General features: G+C 48.8%; 1 protein-coding gene and 1 non-coding gene across 4 annotated transcripts in view; one reads left to right on the top strand and one right to left on the bottom strand.

The window, feature by feature from the left end:
* SLC5A10 (solute carrier family 5 member 10) overlaps positions 1 to 18,101 on the bottom strand; it is a 67,044-nt gene extending 48,943 nt beyond the window's left edge. The window contains exons 1-6 of one of the 3 annotated variants that reach the window (XM_073234725.1): positions 17,943 to 18,078; positions 8,602 to 8,909; positions 4,486 to 4,557; positions 4,134 to 4,238; positions 3,724 to 3,783; positions 2,902 to 3,006 (exon numbers count right to left, since the gene is read on the bottom strand). In XM_073234725.1, coding sequence (XP_073090826.1) covers positions 2,902 to 3,006; positions 3,724 to 3,783; positions 4,134 to 4,238; positions 4,486 to 4,557; positions 8,602 to 8,655 — 396 coding nt within the window. In that variant the 5' untranslated portion in view covers positions 8,656 to 8,909; positions 17,943 to 18,078. Of the gene's footprint in view, positions 1 to 2,901; positions 3,007 to 3,723; positions 3,784 to 4,133; positions 4,239 to 4,485; positions 4,558 to 8,601; positions 8,910 to 17,942 lie in introns of all 3 variants that reach the window. The other 2 variants (XM_073234724.1, XM_017668628.3) reach the window with 2 other exon arrangements.
* A 273-nt stretch (positions 18,102 to 18,374) lies between these two features.
* LOC118972630 (U6 spliceosomal RNA) lies at positions 18,375 to 18,477 on the top strand. The gene has a single exon (XR_005061683.1). It is a non-coding gene; the product is annotated as a U6 spliceosomal RNA (small nuclear RNA).
* Positions 18,478 to 20,305: the final 1,828 nt, after the last annotated feature.

The following is a 20,305-nucleotide window of genomic DNA, read 5'->3' as shown; positions in this document are numbered from 1 at the left end:
GCAAGTCAGTCCCACAAAACTGAAAATATCTGGTCCTTCACAGAAAAATGAGCTGAGCCTGGCATATATTAATTCAGTCCCATGGTGTGCTGAGTGCATAGTAACATCAGTGAGGTAGATGACAGGCATTCCTAGTAAGTTATTCAGCATGCCAGAAGGTATTGCACTTATGAAAAAGAGGGACAGCAGCAAAGGGGTTCTGGAGCTGTGGGGGCACATGTGATTTGAAAGACTTCCCCAGACCAGGGGGAGAAGTTCCCAGGCAGAGAACACAGCGAGTGCAAAGGCCCTGAAGGGCAAGGAGGCTGGTGTGGCTGGAGTGATGTGGGAGAAGAGGGGAGGGAGATCCATGGCGTGGCAAAGGCCACATCTTGGAGGATCTTGTAGGCCACAGCTGGCTTTGAATCTAAGTGGCCTGGGGTTATCATGACAGGTCTCTATTTTCCAGAGGTTAAATGACTGGACCAAGGTCACACAGTGGCGGAGCTCAGTTTCCCCCAACCCTGTCTGAGGATCAGAGTGGTAATCTCTGCACCCTGCCATCTCATGTCCTCTCTGCAGACCAGTGTCCCCACCTCAGGGATGGCAGCAAGCAGGCCCTGTGGTCTCTGTTCAGACAGGCCACAGCTGGGATGGGTTCTGGATATGCAGACATGTGGGGCATTCCGAGGGCTCAGCCCAGGGAGGTCAGCACCTCTGGGAGCTAGCTAAGCACATGTACTTCCAAAGCCATCAGCTGGGGCAGCTCAGTCCCTCGCAAACCAAGCCCAGCAATTAGGTTTCTGCAGTTTCCATCTCTGCTGCATCCTGGCAGCCACAGAGTTAGTGCTGAAGCCCCAGCCTTAATCAGTGGGTTGTTCCACCATTTTATGGGTGGGTAAACTGAGTCATCCCCATCACAAAGTGGAGTTTCAAGTGACACATCCTGGCTGCTTCAGCACAGCAGGACAGCAGTTGGGCCCCTGGGCCAGGAGGGAAAAGCCTGTGTTCTAACTGTTCTCTGCCTGAGTCACCGTGACCTTGAGCAAGTCAGAGCCACTCTCTAGTCTCAGCTGTCTCATCTGTAAATAGATTGCAGGTACAAGGTAGTCTCTAAGGACTCTCCCATTGAACGTTCTGGAAGTCCCACCCAAGGCACCATTTTAAACTTGCTCTGAGTGTGATACAAACCCTGCTGCAGAGATACCAGCTGACAAACCTGCAGTAAAGGAGACCTGTGTCCACGGCTGGGCTTCACTGAGTGCCCCCGCTGCCTCCAGCCTCCCTCTTCTTACCTTTTTCTGCCCCAGTCTGTCTATGGGCAGATGCCGGAGGCCCTGACGTGAACCTGACCCTGTCACTCCCCTGCTTAAAGCCCTCAGTGCCCTTTGGTTACGTGGCCCCCTAGCCTTATCTTTCACTGCAGCCCTCTGGGCCCAGTGGGAAACCAGTGGCCTCAGCGGCAAACGCCCACACAGGTCTGTTTCATGTGATGCGGGAGCACGTCCTCCGGTTAGCCTCAGTCCCCGCCACCCCCTCCTTTCTCACCCCCTGTTCCTCCTCACACTTCCCTCTCTGGTCCCAGAAGTGGCAGCCACCCCAGATGCATCTACCCCACCTCACTTGCTCCTTGGCATTTGCCCCCCTGCCCCGCCTCCCTTAAGTATCCCTTTCTCCACTAGATCCCCCAGTTTCTCAAATGCCACCCCCAGAAAGCTCTGTCACTAACTCCCAAGGTCCACACTCCACTGAGGACCCACAGTACTGTGAGTCCCTGGAGCGCAGCCGCATCTCTTACTTGCTCCTGTGTTCCTGGCTCCCAGGGAGCAGGCTGGTAGAGGGGGCTCAGGGAATGCGGGAGGGGGAGGAAGGGCGTGAGGGATGACCCTGACCTGGGCCTTGGGCAGCCCAGCACTGTGGCCCTCAGAAAGCCAGAGGAAGACCTCTGTGACACTCTGAGAACGCCGAGGGAAGAAGGCACTGCCAAGCTTGCTAGCTAACTACCCCTGGAAACCTGCCGAAGGACCACGAACCACTGTCCCTGCACCCTAGGTGGGGAGAAGGCAGGTCAAATGCAGGTCAGAGCCCCAGGCGGGGCCCAGTGAAGGCTCTGGATGGACCCAGGCTCACACCAGGGCCACTGAGCATGCTCCCTCTCATGGGCAGGGTGCCATGGACTCAGGAGTGAGACCCCCAAAGGCTAGACATTGCCATGAAGTCACCAGGAGGCTTGCTACAAGTTACCTTCCCCCCCTGGGCCTCAATTTCCCTATCTGTAAAATCAGGGCTTGGGGCAAGACAACTCCTAGGTGAGCCCTGACTGACATTCGAGGCATCCTTTCTGCTCTTCACCTTCTAGTAGGACCAGCTCCAGGCCCCCAGGGGAAAGAGGCCTGGAGTAGACACTGGGCTTGACCTCCAGTGCCAGGAGGGTACACGTGGGTCACCTCACGGATAGAGATGACCGGCTGTAGGCAAGAGGCAGAGGCCAGCTCCCTGCAGCCGCTGCACAGCCGAGACCACACGGGCTCTCAGCGCCCCTTAGTGGGCAGTCCTGGCTCTCCTCTGTGCTGGCTGGAGGAAGACGCCCAGGCCAACCCCGGCCCTGCCACTGACCCCTCATACCAAGAACTCCCCTACACCTCTATATCTGGAACCTGGGGCAAAGCAGGAGTCACAAGGCCTGTACTCTGTCTCCCACTATGCCGGCTGCCAAGCCTACATTCCGGGAGCCCTGGACTGGCTATCACAGAATCACTGTGTGTCCCTTGGGCAAGTCATTGTCTCTCCCTGGGCCTCGGTTTCCCCAGCTGTTAACCAAGACAAAGACAGTGAGAGGCTGTCAGGCCCATTTGAGGGGCCCCCAGAGCAGGGATGTTTGAAGGCCATGCTGGCTGGAAGCTGGGGGTGGGGACAGCTCACCGATATCTTGGTGAAGACGGACAGCAGCAGGGACAGGACAGACAGGTACATGCGGATCCGCTGGCCTCCATAGCGCTTCTGAATGTATTCAGGCATGGTGATGATCTGGAGGAGGTAGGGGGTGGGGGCTAGCACTGCCCTGAGACCTTGCCCCGCATCCAGGGCCTGGGGCTTCTCAAGGGCAAGGCCCAGGTCCACTGACTCATATGGTCCCAGCACTGAGCACTGAATCCCTGACAAAGGGCTCTGACCAGACCCTAAGGGTCTTAGACAGGGTTGTGGCAGACAGAGATCAGTTCTTCAGGGCTGGTATGAAGAATGGATTGGAGGGGCTGCAGCTGGGGACACAGAGAAAAGTTTGGAGCCTATGACAAAACCAGATGAGCTATGATGAGGCTAGGAGGGAACGTGGCTGTGACAGACTGAGAGGTCCAGGAAAGGAATCCACTGGACTTAGTGACCACCCAGCTCGGGCCAATGGAGTGGGCAAAGTCCAGGACAGTGTCGCCCAGGTGTGCCACCTAGGTTTGCAGTCCAGGTGTGCAACCTGGTGTGCTTTGGTAGATGGAGAATCATCTCCAAGATGAAGCATGCAGGGGCAATGGAAACCAGTAGGAAAGGCACCTGGCTACGTCTGAGGGGACCTGCTTTCATGGGCTGATGGGAATGTTAGTTGGACTAATACCAAACCAGCTCTGAGAGTTGTGAGTTCACTCACCAACTTGTGAGTGAAGCCAGAGGCTCCTGCTTGTCACCACCACCAACTCAGACCAAGGCCCAGACCCAAGTGAGGCCGCCCTGAGGACCCTGGAGCACACTCACCCCTGAGGACATGTAGATGGGCACAAACACCCATGCCAGGGCCAGCAGCACATACGTGGCCTGAGGGGGACAGAGGCAGAGTGAGGGTAGTGACCACAGCTCCCACGAGCCTTATTCCAAAGATGCAGTGGGCCCAGTGATCTGGACACCTGACCTGCTGTGACAGCCGGAGGCTGCTCCTTCCCCTCTCTGTGCCCGGACCCAGGCCGACAGCTCCCTTCCCACTGGCCTACCCAGCACTCTGGCTTTCTGAAGATCTGACTTCCCCAGGACCCCCACCTGTCTGGACATCAGCTGCCTTGAGTTGCTGGGAGCTGCCCCTCTGGCCCGTGAGGGATACACTCTGACGGAGCCCCCATCCAGTGCCTTTCAAGGTTCCCTCACCCTTCAGCCACCCTCTGGGAGCTCACATTCCATTCGAAGCCTGCCACAGCCACCCCTCCAGCCGCGCCCGAGCCTGCCAATCCAATGAAGAGGCCTGAGCCCTCGCTGCTGGCAAACAGGGAGGCTCCGATCTGGAGGAGAGAGAGGAAAAGATATTTGCTGCAGGCCCACCCAGACCACAAAGTCCCCACCCTCTACACAATTCCCAGCACCCATCCCTACACCCTCAGCTCAGGGACCCCTGCCAGCCTCGGCCTGCTCCATCACTCCTGCTTGGCCTGCCTGGGTGGTGAGCTCCGGGATGCAGGTGCTGGCTGACCTGGAGGCCAAATGTGGTACCACTGGGAGGAGGAGTGGGGAGACTCAGCGTGCACTTACCGGCCACCACAGCATGTCCCGGCCTGCCAGGAAGTAACCTCTCACTGTGTTCCTGCTGGCCCGACAGGAGGACTGCAAGAACAGAGGCACACAGTGGGACCCTTGTGCATCACTGGGGGGAGCTGCTTACTATTTACAACAGCCAAGAAATGGAAGCAACCTAAGTGTCCATCAGTAGATGAATGGATAAAGATGTGGTACATATACACAATGGAATATTATTCAGCCATAAGAAGAAAACAAATCCTATCATTTGCAACAACATGGATGGAGCTAGAGGGTATTATGCTCAGTGAAATAAGCCAGGTGGAAAAAAACAAGTACCAAATTATTTCACTCATCTGTGGAGTATAAGAACAAAGGAAAAACTGAAGGGACAAAACAGCAGCAGACTCACAGAACCCAAGAATGGACTAACAGTTACCAAAGGGAAAGGGACTGGGGAGGATGGGTGGGAAGGTAGGGATAAGAGGGGGGAGAAAGGGGGCATTACGATTAGCATGTATAATGTGGGGGGGTGCACGGGGAGGGCTGTGCAACACAGAGAAGACAAGTAGTGACTCAATAGCGTCTTACTACGCTGAGGGACAGTGACTGTAATGGGGTATGTAGGGGGGACTTGATGATGGGAGGAGTCTAGTAACCATGATGTTGCTCATGTAATTGTACATTAATGATACAAAAAAAAAGATGGTGCAGCTGCTGTGGAAAATGGGCTGTGGGTTCCTCACAGAATTAGCACCCTATGACCCAGCAATTCCACTCTCAGGTTTATTCCAAAAGAACTGAAAACAGGTGTTCAAACAAAACTTGCACATGGATTTTCATAGCAGCATTATTCACCATAGAAAAAAGTGGAAACAACTTGTGTGGAGAATATGGGAATTTCTGACCAGGATTTCTGCCCGGCCTTAATAGCACCCATTGTATATATATAAGAACCTGTTTGCATATCTGTGGAATGTTTACCGGGGACAGGGAGGCTGGGCAGTCATGGGAGTACCAGCACAGGGGAGGGTTGGAGAGGAAACACCCATTCTCTCTTCTCCTCAGCTTCTGGTACATAAGGTCAGGCATGCGCCAATCACTAGAGACCCTCCCACAGAGTTCTCCAAGTGCCAGGGGTGGGGAAGCAGAGAGCAGGCAGAGTGGGGAGAGAGCGGTGTGAGTGTCGGATCCAGGGGAGCCTGGAGAGTGGAGAAGGGAAGCCTGAAGGGAGAACTCGGGGAGAGCAGCAGCTGGTGGAGGGAAGCTGTGGAGCCCTAGTGCTAGCAGAGGATTAAGCCGGTGCTGGGAGCAGGGGGTAGCAGTGTCCGAGCAAATAAACATGGTAGGAACCCCTTTTGATGCCCCACCTTCTTGCCCTTGCCTTTATTAGGTCTGATTAAATTCATTGAGAACTTGCCCCAGGCAGGCAATTCCCTACTCCCAGATCAACATTATTGGCACAGTTGGCAGGATACGTTGAGACCAAAGAACTGCCCAAATAGGAGTGATGCTTCAGTGGGCTGAGCACCTGGGTATCCCCAAATGGGGGTGTGGTCTGGGGTGGCTTGCTTCCTAGAGGATTGAGCCCCTCCCCAGGACTGTGGGGAGGTCATGATACCTGAGGCAGTGGAGTTGGCCCTCTGCAAAATAGGGGACCCCTTAGAGAAACTGAGTGCCCATGAGGTGGTGGGAAACATGAGTTGGATGTTTCTCAGTGTTGGAAAGGGTTACCCGGGAGAGAGATGCGCTTCTTCAGGAAGTGGCAGACTGGGAACGCGAGTTGTGGGATGCTATGAGGAAGGAGGGAAAGTTGTTAAAGACTGAGCACTGCTGTAGGATGTGACAGTGATGTGGGAAGGGGTAGCAAGAGAATGCAGGCTGCAAGATGTTATGGGGGGATGAAGGAAGTAGTGGTTCCTTCAGCTACAGAAATGGTAGAAGAGACCTCAGAGCAGGAGGAACCAGGGGAGGGCAAGGGGGTGGTGCCTAGGGAAATGCCATTGCTGGTCTGCTGGAGGCACCAGCCCCTCCCCTATTGAAAGCCAGCCCAGTTGTAGTTAAGAAAGTAAAGATGCAACAACGGGGGTGTTCCTCAGGGAGAGATGCAGCCTCCTTCCCAGGTGGTGGAGCACTCTATACCCCACCTCTATACCCAGGCTGAGCTGGTGGATTTGAGCTCCCAGTTTCAGCAGAAGTCCTCAGAGCCTATGTCAGCCTGGCTTTTGTGCCTTTGGGACTTAGGGGTTGATAGAATTGTTTTGTCTGTGTTAGAAATGGGAAAGATGGCTTCCTGATGACTCACCCTGCTCTCCAGCAGAGATAACAAAATGCTTATCAGACCCCAGGGAACCACCTCCTTCTTGACTGGATTATGGCCACTATTTGCACAGTGTAGCCTATCAGGGTGATTTGCCATCTTGCCCTGCTAGATGGCAGACATACGCTGAGCTCCAATAGGTGTTACGGGAATTGGGCATGAAAAATGCCATTTATAACCCAGAACATCAGGACCCAGATAAGGAGTTGTTTACAGTGTGAATGAGGGATCTGGTGCTTCAAACAGTTCCCCTATCCCTCTTTGGGTCCCTAGTAGCTATACTTGCCCCGCACATTGGGCAATGCATAAATGAGGTTACTCGTATTATAGCAGATCTGGGAGAGACAGAAGCAATGAGGGGGTGGAAGACAGTGCAATCTGCTACTGAAAGGAAGAATTTAAAGGGCCCCATGAAGCTGGTGAGGACCCAGATGTGGGTTGATTTGATAAAGGCAGAGGTGGATAAAGAGAAATTGGATGGTAAGTCAAATAAAATCTTGCTGGAGCTGTGGCAGCAATTGAAGCCAGAGCAGCAGTTCCGGCCACTGGGGACCAAGAAATAGAAGCTGGAGACAAAGTCATATGCGCAGCCCATGTATCTCCAGGACTTCCTGAGGGAGAGTAAGCTGACCCTGCCTGGACTCTCACAGGGAGACAATTGGGTGTTACAGTTTGACTGAGGGAAGCGTCAAGGCACCCACCTTGGGGGACTGGCCGGGGATCAGAGGCCACATCTAGATCAATTTATTGGTCCCCAGTGACTGTCCAGTGTGTCCTGGCTCTGGTGCATACAAGAGCTGAATGCTCCCTGATTTACTGTGACCCTGAGTGGTTTCCTGGGACTCCACTGTGACAGATGGTCATAGAGGTGGAGCTGTCAGAGAGGAATAAGCCAAAATCCCATTGGGAATAGGGCATCTAATACTGTGTATGATGCTATGCTTACTTCTGATTCTCTTACCAATAACTGTGGCATTATTGCAAGAGGTTTTGGGTCTTGTAGGCTACGGTAGAGTGTTTATCCCAACTCTCGGCATAAATTCTGAGGCCCTTATGCTATTTGGTATGAAAAGCCATCAGGTGGGGCTGGGATGAAACATGTGCATTTACATTTGCCATTGCAAAACAGACCCATCAAGGCCCTGTGACCTGGATGTTCATGTGATGACTGAAGATGGCTGTGGCTGGGGTCTCTGGCAGCAGCTTGCAGGCCATTTGCCTTTGGCATCCCCAGGAAATGATGAAGCAGACACACTGACTCAAGTGCATTAGCTAGAAGGACAGCCTGCCTTGGGGCAGAAGACAATGTGAGCTGTGGCCTGTCAGTGGGGCCTGCCTTTGACCTTTGGAGAAGTCAGCAGAACCTTGCAGAAGTGCATTATATGAGTGAGTCCCACAGAAGCCCTGGAGACTCCATTCAGTGGAGGTGGCCCTGGACATTTCAACACATGGGCTCACAATGGCTGGCCCTTCTGGCACCTTGGGGACAAGGCCTGGAAGCTGGCCTCCTGTGTGTTCCTGAAGTAACATGAGAGTGGCCCCCAAAGATTACAGCAGTGTACCCTAAATGGACAGAAGATAAGAGCATCTTACTGGGGAGTTTTGTCTTATCACAGTACATGCACAGCCAGTAGCACTACATACAGCCTCTTAGTAACCTCCATGGGGAGGGGATTGAAGGCCCAGTATACTAGACCAGGATGGGACCCCCTTCCTGCCACTGTCCTATCCTACCTAATAAACAAGATTTGCCTGTGCTGGAATCATTAAAACATGTGTCTTATTGCCCTTAAGGTTAATCTCTTGTATACCTTCTGTGGATTGGTCCACCCCCTGGCCGCAGCTGCTGCTTGCTGAGTGTGCATGAGGCCCCCTGCCAGCTCAGCTGTTGGCCTCCTGTGGAGAGTGCCAGCTATGGACTCAAGCTGAGAAGGACTTTGAATGCAGCTGGATCCTCAGGCTTGAGGACTGTCATGATTTTGTTGTTATCTGTATCATAATTTCTGTTGTTATTTGTATGTGGCTAATAACTCCTGTTGCTGTTGTGGAATCTGGTCACAGTGCTCCAGCTTCCTCTCTCAGGGACCACTGTAGGCGCGTAGACTGTGAGGCGAGAATCCTGGAGGGTGGAATGTGGAGAAAATGGAAATTTTTTACCAGGATTCCCACCTGGTCTTAATAGAGCCCATTTTGTATATACATATATATGAGCCTGTTTTCACATCTGTGGGATGTTTACTGGGGACAGAGAGGCTGGGCAGTCATGGGAGCACTGGCCAGGGGAGGGGTGGAGAGGAAATCTCCCCAAAACCATATCTATTTTGGAAAATACAACAAATACAACTATCCCAGGACAACAGCCAGGCTACATCTACACCAGCGAGAACCCAGCGCCTCATGAAGGGGGTAAGATACAAGCTTCAGCCCGGCGGGACCTGAGCACCCCTGACCCCAGCTCCCCACGGGAGGAGAGGAGTCGGAGCAGGGAGGGAGAGGGAGCCCAGGACTGCTAATCACCCAGCCCTAGCCATCCGCACTGGGAGCTCAGACACACAGTGCGTGGTGTGTTGGGTACTAGGGAAACAGAACAGTAAAACCTGTGAGTGAGTCCCCACAGCCAGTGCCCCTGGGACAAAACAAAAGTGAGTACCTTTTGAAAGTCTTAAAGGGACAGGACCCCACAGCTGGATGGAAGTATCCCGGCACATTCAGCCCAGCAGCTGGGAATCCCAGGGAACTCGGGGTGCCCTAACCCCCTGGGTGGCAGCACAGCTCTGAGGGTCCTCACCATGATAAACAGCCTCCCACCACAGCGGGGCAGCAGCCTAAGACTGGCCACGCCCACAACAGCTGCACAGAGCCTCCCACACAGCCACCCAGGCCAGACTCAGAGACCCGGCTAGGGTGCAGCTGCCCAGCACAAGCCGCTAGGGGTCACTATTCTCCCAGGAGAGGAAGGCGATGAGCAAGCAGGAAGGGACTTTGTACTCCCAGCTGACACACATGCCAGCTGCCCATGACTACCTCTATTGCCATGAAAAGGCAGAAGAATTTGATACAGACTGGAATAACTCAGACATCCAGTGAGAGGGAACCTGGGGAGATAGATTTAACCAATCTTCCTGAAAAAGAATTCAAAATAAAGGTCATAACCATGCTGATGGAGCTGTAGAGAAAAATGCAAGACCTAATGGATAAAGTTGGGAGGGAGAATACAGAAATAAAACAATCTCTGGAAGGACTTAAAAGCAGAATGGATGAGATGCAAGAGGCCATTAATGGAATAGAAATCAGAGAACAGGAATGCAGAGAAGCTGAGGCAGAGAGAGATAAAAGGATCTCCAGGAATGAAAGAATATTAAGAGAACTGTGTGACCAATCCAAACGGAACAATATCCGCATTATAGGGGTACCAGAAGAAGGAAAGAGAGAAAAAGGGATAGAACCTGTATTTGAAGAAATAATTGCTGAAAACTTCCCCAAAATGGGGGAGAAAATAGTCACCCAGACTACGGAAGTACACAGAACTCCCAACAGAAGGGACCCAAGGAGGACAACACCAAGACACATAATAATTAAAATGGCAAAGATCAAGGACAAGGACAGAGCATTAAAGGCAGCCAGAGAGAGAAAAAACATCACCTACAAAGGAAAACCCATCAGGCTATCATCAGACTTTTCAACAGAAACCTTACAGGCCAGAAGAGAATGGCATGATATATTTAATGCAATGAAACAGAAGGGCCTTGAACCAAGAATACTGTATCCAGCACGATTATCATTTAATTATGAAGGAGGGATTAAACAATTCCCAGACAAGCAAAAGTTGAGGGAATTTGTCTCCCACAGACCACCTCTACACAGTTTTCTAAAGGGACTGCTCTAGATGGAAGCACTCCTAAGACTAAATAGATGTCACCAGAGAAAATAAAATCACAGCAAAGAAAGCAGACCAACCAAATAATAACTAAAGGCGAAAAAATGAAATCAACTACCCACAAAAGCAGTCAAAGGAAACACAAAAGAGCACAAAAATAAAACACCTAACATATAAAGAATGGAGGAGGAGGAAGAAGGTTGAGAAATAAAGAATCATCAGACTGTGTTTATAATAACTCAATAAGTGAGCTGAGTCAGATGGTAAGATAGTAAAGAAGCTAACCTTGAACCTTTGGTAACCATGAATCTAAAGCCTGCAATGGCAGTAAGTACATATCTTTCAATAATCACCCTAAATGTAAATGGACTTAATGTACCAATCAAAAGACACAGAGTAGTAGAATGGATAAAAAAGTAAGACCCATCTGTGTGCTGCTTACAAGAGACTCACCTAAACCCAAAGACATGCACAGATTAAAAGTCAAGGGATGGAAAAAGATATTTCATACAAACAACAAAGGGAAAAAAGCAGGTGTTGCAGTACTAATATAAAAAAATAATAGACTTCAAAACAAAGAAAGTAACAAGAGATAAAGAAGGACACTACATAATGATAAAGAGGTCAGTCCAACAAGAGGATATAACCATTATAAATATATATCCACCCAATACAGGAGCACCAATATATGTGAAACAAATACTAACAGAATTAAAGGAGGAAATAGAATGCAATGCATTCATTTTGGGAGACTTCAACACACCACTCACTCTAAAGGACAGATCCACCAGACAGAAAATAAGTAAGGACACAGAGGCACTGAACAACACACTACAACAGATGGACCTAAAAGACATCTATAGAACTCTTAACCCCAAAGCAGCAAGATACACATTCTTCTCAAGTGCACATGGAACATTCTCCAGAATAGACCATATACTAGGCCACAAAAAGATCCTCAGTAAATTCAAAAAAATTGAAATTCTACCAACCAACTTCTCAGCTCACAAAGGTATAAAACTAGAAATAAATTGTACAAAGAAAGCAAAAAGGCTCACAAACACATGGAGGCTTAACAACATGCTCCTAAATAATCAATGGATCAAAGCAAAGTAAAATAGAGATCAAGCAATATATGGAAACAAATGACAACAACAACACAAAGCCCCAACTTCTGTGGGATGCAGTGAAAGCAGTTCTAAGAGGAAAGTATATAGCAATCCAGGCATATTTAAAGAAGGAAAAACAATCCCAAAGGAATAGTCTAAAGTCACAATTGTTGAAATTGGAAAAAGAAGAACAAATGAGGCCTAAAGTCAGCAAAAGGAGGGACATAATAAAAAGCAAAGAAGAAATAAATAAAATTGAGAAGAATAAAATGATAGAAAAATATCAATGAAACAAAGAGCTGATTCTTTGAGAAAAACAAACAAAATAGATAACCTCTAGCCAGACTTATTAAGAGGAAAAGAGAATCACTACACATCAACAGAATCATAAACAAGAAAGGAAAAATCACGACAGACCCCACAGAAATACAAAGAATTATTAGGGAATGCTATGAAAACCTATATGCTAACAACCTGGAAAACCTAGAAGAAATGGACAACTTCCTAGAAAAATACAACCTTCCAAGACTGACTGAAGAAGAAACAGAAAATCTAAACAGACCAATTACCAGCAACAAAATTGAAGCAGTGATCAAAAAACTCTCCAAGAGCAAAACCCCCAGGCCATATGGATTTACCATGGAAATTTTATCAGACATACAGAGAAGACATAATACCCATTCTCCTTAAAGTTTTCCAAAAAATAGAAGAGGAGGGAATACTCCCAAACTCATTCTATGAAGCCAGCATCACCCTAATACCAAAACCAGGCAAAGACCCCACCAAAAAAGAAAATTACAGACCAATATCGCTGATGAACATAAATGCAAAAATACTCAACAAAATATTAGCAAACCAAATTCAAAAATACATCAAGAGGATCATACACCATGACCAAGTGGGATTCATCTCAGGGATGCAAGGATGGTACAACATTCAAAAATCCATCAACATCATCCACCACATAAACAAAAAGAAGGACAAAAATCACATGATCATCTCCATAGACACTGAAAAAGCATTTGACAAAATTCAATATCCATTCATGATAAACACTCTCAACAAAATGGGTATAGAGGGCAAGTACCTCAACATAATAAAGGCCATATAGGATAAGCCCACAGCCAACATCATACTGAACAGAGAGAAGCTGAAAACTTTTCCTCTGCGATCGGGAACAAGACAGGGATGCACACTCTCCGCACTGTTATTCAACATAGTACTGGAGGTCCTAGCCATGGCAATTAGACAAAACAAAGAAATACAGGAATCCAGACTGGTAAAGAAGAAGTCAAACTGTCACTATTTGGAGATGACATGATATTGTACATAAAAAACCCCAAAGACTCCACTCTAAAACTACTAGAACTAATATTGGAATTCAGTGAAGTTGCAGGATAGAAAATTAATACACAGAAATCAGTGGCTTTCCTATACACTAACAATGAACTAATTGAAAGTGAAATCAGGAAAACAATTCCATTCACAATTGCATCTAAAAGAATAAAATATCTAGGAATAAGCCTAACCAAGGAAGTGAAAGACCTATACCCTGAAAACTATAAGACACTCTTAAGAGAAATTAAAGAGGACACTAACAAATGGAAACTCATCCCATGCTCCTGGCTAGGAAGAATTAATATCATCAAAATGGCCATCCAGCCCAAAGCAATATACAGATTCAATGCAATCTGTATCAAATTACCAACAGCATTCTTCAACGAACTGGAACAAATAGTTCAAAAATTCATATGGAACCACCCAAGACCCCAAATAGCCAAAGCAATTCTGAGAAGGAAGAATAAAGTGGGAGGGATCTCACTCCCCAACTTCAAGCTCTACTACAAAGTCACAGTAATCAAGACAATTTGGTACTGGCACAAGAACAGAGCCACAGACCAGTGGCACAGAATAGAGACTTCAGACATCAACCCAAAAATATATGATTTAAATTAATATATGACAAAGGAGCCATGGACATACAAGGGGGAAATGACAATCTCTTCAACAGATGGTGCTGGCAAAACTGGACAGCTACATGTAAGAGAATGAAACTGGATCATTGTCTAACCCCATACACAAAAGTAAATTTGAAATGGATCAAAGACCTGAATATAACTCATGAAACCATAAAACTCTTAGAAAAATACATAGGCAAAAATCTCTTGGACATAAACATTAGTGACTTCTTCATGAACATATCTCCCCAGGCAAGGGAAACAAAAGCAAAAATGAACAAGTGGGACTATATCAAACTGAAAAGCTTCTGTACACAAAGGACACCATCAATAGAACAAAAAGGTATCCTACGGTATGGGAGAATATATTCATAAATGACAGATCCAATAAAGGGTTGACATCCAAAATATATAAAGAGCTCATGTACCTCAACAAACAAAAAGCAAATAATCCAATTTAAAAATGGGCAGAGGAGCTGAACAGACAGTTCTGCAAAGAAGAAATTCAGATGGCCAACAGACACATGAAAAGATGCTCCATCTTTTCATAAGAGAAATGCAAATTAAAACCACAATGAGATATCACCTCACACCAGTAAGGATCACCACCATCCAAAAGACAAACAACAACAAATGTTGGCGAGGTTGTGGAGAAAGGGGAACCCTCCTACACTGCTGGTGGGAATGTAAATTAGTTCAACCATTGTGGAAAGCAGCATTGGAGGTTCCTCAAAAAACTAAAAATGGAAATACCATTTAATCCAGGAATCCCACTTCTAGGAATTTACCCTAAGAATGCAGCAGCCCAATTTGAAAAAGACAGATGCACCCCTATGTTTATCACAGCGCTATTTACAATAGCCAAGAAATGGAAGCAACCTAAGTGTCCATCAGTAGATGAATGGATAAAGAAGATATGGTACATATACACAATGGAATATTATTCAGACATGAAAAAAAACAAATCCTACCATTTGCAACAACATGGTTGGAGCTAGAGGGTATTTTGCTCAGTGAAATAAGCCAGGTGGAGAAAGAGAGGTATCAAATGATTTCACTCATCTGCGGAGCATAAGAGCAAAACAAAACCTGAAGGAATAAAATAGCAGCAGACTCACAGAACCCAAGAATGGACTAACAGTTACCAAAGGGAAAGGGACTGGGGAGGATGGGTGGGAAGTGAAGGATAAGTGGGGGAAAGGGGAATCATGATTAGCATGTATAATATGTGTGTGGGGGCACGGGGAGGAATGTGCAACACAGAGAAGACAAGTAGTGAATATATATATATATATATATAGGCCTCTTTCTACCTGACTTGAATTGCTTCCCCACCCCACCCCCCCATATTCAAGATGATTAAGCCTAACTGTCTGGACCTGCTATTCAAAGCTTTTGGTATGACTTCTGCTTACCTCACCCACCCCACCCAGCTCCACTGCTTTTTCCCTGTGTGCTGTGATCCAGACATACTGGATTCAGTGCAGTCTGAAGGCTCCCATGACCTTGGCCAGGCTGCCACATCTTCTACTGCACAACTTCCAGAGCGGCTCTGGTCTCAGCCCACGCTTTTTCCTAACATGTTTTCACATTGTTCAAGGATGTACTGGGCATTGCCAATTGCCTCCTTAGTTCCCTTTCCCTTCCTAAGAAGACTCATGTTTCCTGGTAATTGGCTTGACCGGTGCCAACCCAGTCTCCAGCTGCAGGGGTCCTGAGTCATTTAAGCCTCAGAACCATCACATTCCTCAGTTGTCATGTTTGGTTCAGGACAGTCATGGGTCAAGAAGGTACAGAGTGTAGCTGGGGTTGCTCCTGGCCTCCTGGGAGGTGGACAAGGAAACCAGGACTCTAGGCTCTGCTGGCAGCCACGTGTACCTCCATGGGGGAAACTGGGCTCAGGACAAAGGCACACATGTGCGGAGGCTACAAGAGCCACAGTGAAAAGCAGCCATAGCCTTGATGATGTTGTGAATCCATGGATCAAACTGTAGCTGCAGCCTCCCTATTGTTGGACTTCTCAGTATGGATGTCAGTACATTTCCTTCATTGTTTGAGCTCATTTGAAATAGGTTTTCTGTCCCTTGTTAACAGATACCCTAAGAGATGCAAAGGCTCAGTTCAAGGGCCCTCCTCCTGGAATACCTCCATAAAGGCCCTCCCCTGGCTCTCCTAACTCCAGTGCCAGGGCACCTTTGCAGGGCTGCCCCTGCCCAGCTTGCTTTGTCTGCATTTGGGTTATGAGTGCCTGCGTCTGATGGCTGTGGAATCCAGCTCCAGCACACTCCTTCTCTCACCCTGTTCTTTTCTGCACATGCTCACAGCTCTCTGGCCAGCTACAACCTGCTTGGAGGGGCGGCATGGCCTGCCTGGAGCACCAGCCTGCAGTGGAAGGCTGAGGTGAATTCAGGGCAGCAAATCTCTGGAGTGGGGAGGAGCAAAGGGCCTGGGCTCAGATACCCAAAATACTTTTTTAGAGTATTTAGAGTATGTAAATTTCATGTAAATTTCCCAACCCATGCTGGCCAGAAAAGACTTCCCTCTCCTCTCTTCAGAACTTGCTGACCTCCAGCACCTGCTTCTCACTTCACCACATCAAAAAAATCTCTCTTACGAGCATTCCCTCTTCTAAACTCCCAACCACCAACTCTCAGAGGAACATGCATACTTGGTTGGTAGCACATTTTCACATCTATAGGCCCCTTTGCTCCTAGGAATGGTCCTGAAAGGTGGGTAGCACAGATCATGATATGTGTTTAATGAAACAGGCCTGGAGAGGTTAAGTAACATACTCTAAATACAGAGTCAGAGCCAGGAAAATAACTCAGCTTTGCTGGTGATTTGCTATCTGATAACTTAAGAACTTTTTCTAATTATTGCTGCTGCTACAATCATCAACTCTACCTCCACCACCACCACTACCTCCACCATCACCTCCCTCCCCCACCATCACTACCTCTACCATCACCTCCACCACCTCCACCACCACCTCCTTACCACTACCTCCACCACTACAACCTCCACCATCACCTTCCCCTCCCCCACCATTACTACCCCTATCATCACCTCCACCACCTCCTCTACCGTCACCTCCCCCTCCACCTCCTCACCATCACCTCCCCCTCTCCCACCATCACTACCTCCACCATCACCTCCTCACCATCACCTCCACCTCCTCCACCACCTCCACTTCCACCACGACCACCCGTACCACTCACATCACTCCCACTATACAGCCAGAAGCAGCAAGGTCTGCTCCTGTGTGAGCACCACAGGTAGGGAACCTCCTCCACTCAGAAACTTGGGACTTGGGACAAGGTAGGTGGTGCATCCCTATTATAGATTAAGACCCCCAGGAGAAGACCACCATGTGTCAGGGCTCATGCACACTGCCTAGAGACCTCGGGGGACAAGGAGGGGGCTTGACCTCTGCAAACCCAAATAAGGCTGGTTTCTTATATCTTCCTCCCTCCCAGGAAGGTCTCCAAGGTCAGATTATAAGTAGACAGGAAGAGCACCGCCCTCTGGGTAGGAACCTGGGGTTTGCTGGGCAAGTCCCAGCCCCCAGATCCCTGAGATTCACCTGTAAAAGGGGCTGGCCTTTGCTCTAGGGCTGTGGGAAGATGGGCAATGTGCACAGTGCCTGCACAGCACAGGCCCTGCTGCCACTGGGGTCTGAAATGGCCTAAATCACTTCTTTTTCTTTCAAGGGTGAGAGAAACTGGCTATGAACTCTGCAGTGGACACAGAGCTTTAAAAAATAAAAATTCCCAGGCCCTGTGTGCTGCTCCCTGCCCCTGGATTCTGAACCAGCAGGTGTGGGGTGCGGTTAGGAACCTGATTCCTCTGTTCAGGCAGATGGTCGCCCTGTGGGCCTGCCTGACATCATGGAGACAGATGCCAGGAAGACAGTGTGCTGCACTAGGCCCTCGCTTGCCAGCTGCACAAAAGCTTGGTGAGTGAGCTTCCTGCTCAGCCTGCCCATTAGCGTGGCCTTCCTGTTCTTCATTTCATCAGCTGAGAAGCCGTTGCCCAAAGAAAGGGGCTTGATTAAGGTCTCCAATGAATCGACCTCAGGGCTGGAAGGAAGCCCCAGAGCACACAGGGCCTCCAGGGCAGGTGGTGTGCATGCTGCAGGCACATGTTGGCCCTGTCCCTACACCCCAGCACCCACCCCATCTGGCCGCCCACCACCATGGTCCTCTCACCCATATGCCCACGGCCACATTCAGGGCAAAATACACGGTGATGATGCTAATGTCGGTCACACTCAGATGAGGCTGTGGAGTGTGGGCGCCGCTGGTAGCGTTGTCTGCCACCATCCTGCATTAGGCACCAGCTTTGAGTGGGAGGGACTGACACCCGACCAGGTCAGAAAGTGCTTCTGCGCAATAAATTGATCATTAAACCAGGAGGACCATGGCTCTCCAGGCGGTGTGGCCACATGCAGGGAAACCACGTCAAAGTACAGCTCCATCTCTTCTGCCCCCAGGGGAGTAAGTCCTAAGCAAGGGAGTAGGGCAGAGCTGGCAGGGGGAGGTGGAGGAGCGCCTCCTTAAACTCAGGGGCGGTCTGGGAAACATACAGGCTTTAGTGGATCAAAAGGCAACCAGAATACCCCAGAAATAATGGGCTCAGTTGTGCCCATTTGGCAGCACATATACTAAAACTGGAATGATACAGAGGCTAGCATGGTCCCCACGCAAGGACAGCATGCAAATTCACTAAGGGGTCCATGTTTTTATGTTGACAGATAGTACCTGTGCTAGTGGGGGCGAGGATTTAATAATACGGGTAATTGTTGAATCACTGTGTTATATACTTGAAACCAATTTAAGGTTGTATATATCAATGATACTTCAATTTTTAAATATCACAAAAAAGAAAAAAGAAATGGCTGTTACCTAATGGGTGGCTGGACATATATTTAACTTATATAAGAAGCATGGAGGGTTGGGAGCAGATGCCTCACCTCTGGGGAGACCACTGTGATGGGCAGCCATGTCCTGTGTAGCCATCAGGCCAAGAGTGGACTGAGAGGGACTTGGGATGGTGACTCCTGCATTGTGTAGTTCACTTCCAGCCATGACAGTCCCAGTCCCAGAATATCCCCATGTTAGACAATAAAGGCCTGTCACCAAATTTTCTAGACAAGTGAAACAGGCCTACTCACTCATCTTGACCATCTGTTCAGGTCCCCTGTCTCCTCAGCACCACAGAGGGACCTAATATCTAGCAAGCACCTGCCAGGGGCTGAGGACCACACTTAGCTTTTCTGCACACTGCTCCATTTTGTTCGGAAAGCAACTACCCAGAGCAGGTGATGACACATCATATTGAAGAAATAGAGGCTGGGAGGCTGAGCCGCCTGTCATTTCACAGCCATGTACAGGGCAGAGCCAGCATTCAGCTCCAGATCTGGCCCAGATCCTCCCTGCTTGGCAGCTGTGACAGGACAGGTGCCATTGGATCCCACGGGGTCCTTCCTGCCCAAATCATCAAGTCATTGTGTGCAGCTGGGTGGGCATCTCGGCGACGTGGGCTGAGGCTATGGGAGGCACTTTGAATTTAACCAGGACACACAGCCCTCCCAGAGTGTTAATGAGTGAGCAGCTGCCATTAGGAATTCAGTGGGCTCAAAACCAAGCATGTCTGTTACTTGGTTACCTGAGACGCACAGTTTAAAGATTAATTCTCTCACACGCAGGATTAGACAGAGAGGAAAAACTAAGTCAATGCCTATAGTAAACTCAGCAGGCTCAGTCTGGTCTTTCCCCAACTACCCTAACCTTCAACCAACCAGCTTCTCAGATGGTGTTTACACCCTAAGCCATTGCCAGAAATGCATCGTGACTCAAAAGATCACTTTGTACTGGTCACAAGGACCCAACTGGATATTGTCCAGATTTATTAAACCAGCCTCCTAACGATAAAGTAGTTGAAAAAGCAGAATTTGGCCCCTCTCCTCAGCCTGGGTCTCAGGAGGAAATAAACCACTTAGAGATAAAGCCCCCTGCCTTCTGATAAAAGTCCTGGGGACAGGAAGTCATGAGTCACTGATGGGCAGGGACAGGGAGAGGGTGGCAGCAGAGGACACAAGGGGGAAATTCCACGCCCATCTGACCCAACAGGACCACCTAACGGAGCCAACTCTCCGGGTCCAACTCACTCCAGGGCAGGAACAAGGGCACCTGCTAGCTGAGAAGCCACCCATGTCTCACCCTGTAATCTGCACCTATCCCAAGAGGAAGCCCTTATTTCATGTTTTCAGACACCACTTCTGACACCAAATATATGGGGCTTTTCTTTCCCAGACCAGCCAATTCTCCATCACTCTGGACACCAATTGGGTGTCCTACAATTCAATTCAATTCTGACACTACCCTAGTTAGCACAGAACATACAGGGTCAGGGCTCAGTCTGACAAACTTCCCCCACTTCAGATGCCAGGTGCAAGTCCCAGGCCTCTTGTACTTCTGACCAACTGTTTATAAATTGGGGGTTCCCCTCCTCAAGTGTCATAATTAATGAATGTAAGATAAATTCCAATGTAAGATAAATTCCAACCAAA

The sequence above is a fragment of the Manis javanica genome, chromosome 4 (assembly GCF_040802235.1).
Source record: "Manis javanica isolate MJ-LG chromosome 4, MJ_LKY, whole genome shotgun sequence".
In the NCBI taxonomy this organism is placed as follows: domain Eukaryota; kingdom Metazoa; phylum Chordata; class Mammalia; order Pholidota; family Manidae; genus Manis; species Manis javanica.
This window is presented reverse-complemented; position numbering and strand designations above follow the sequence as displayed.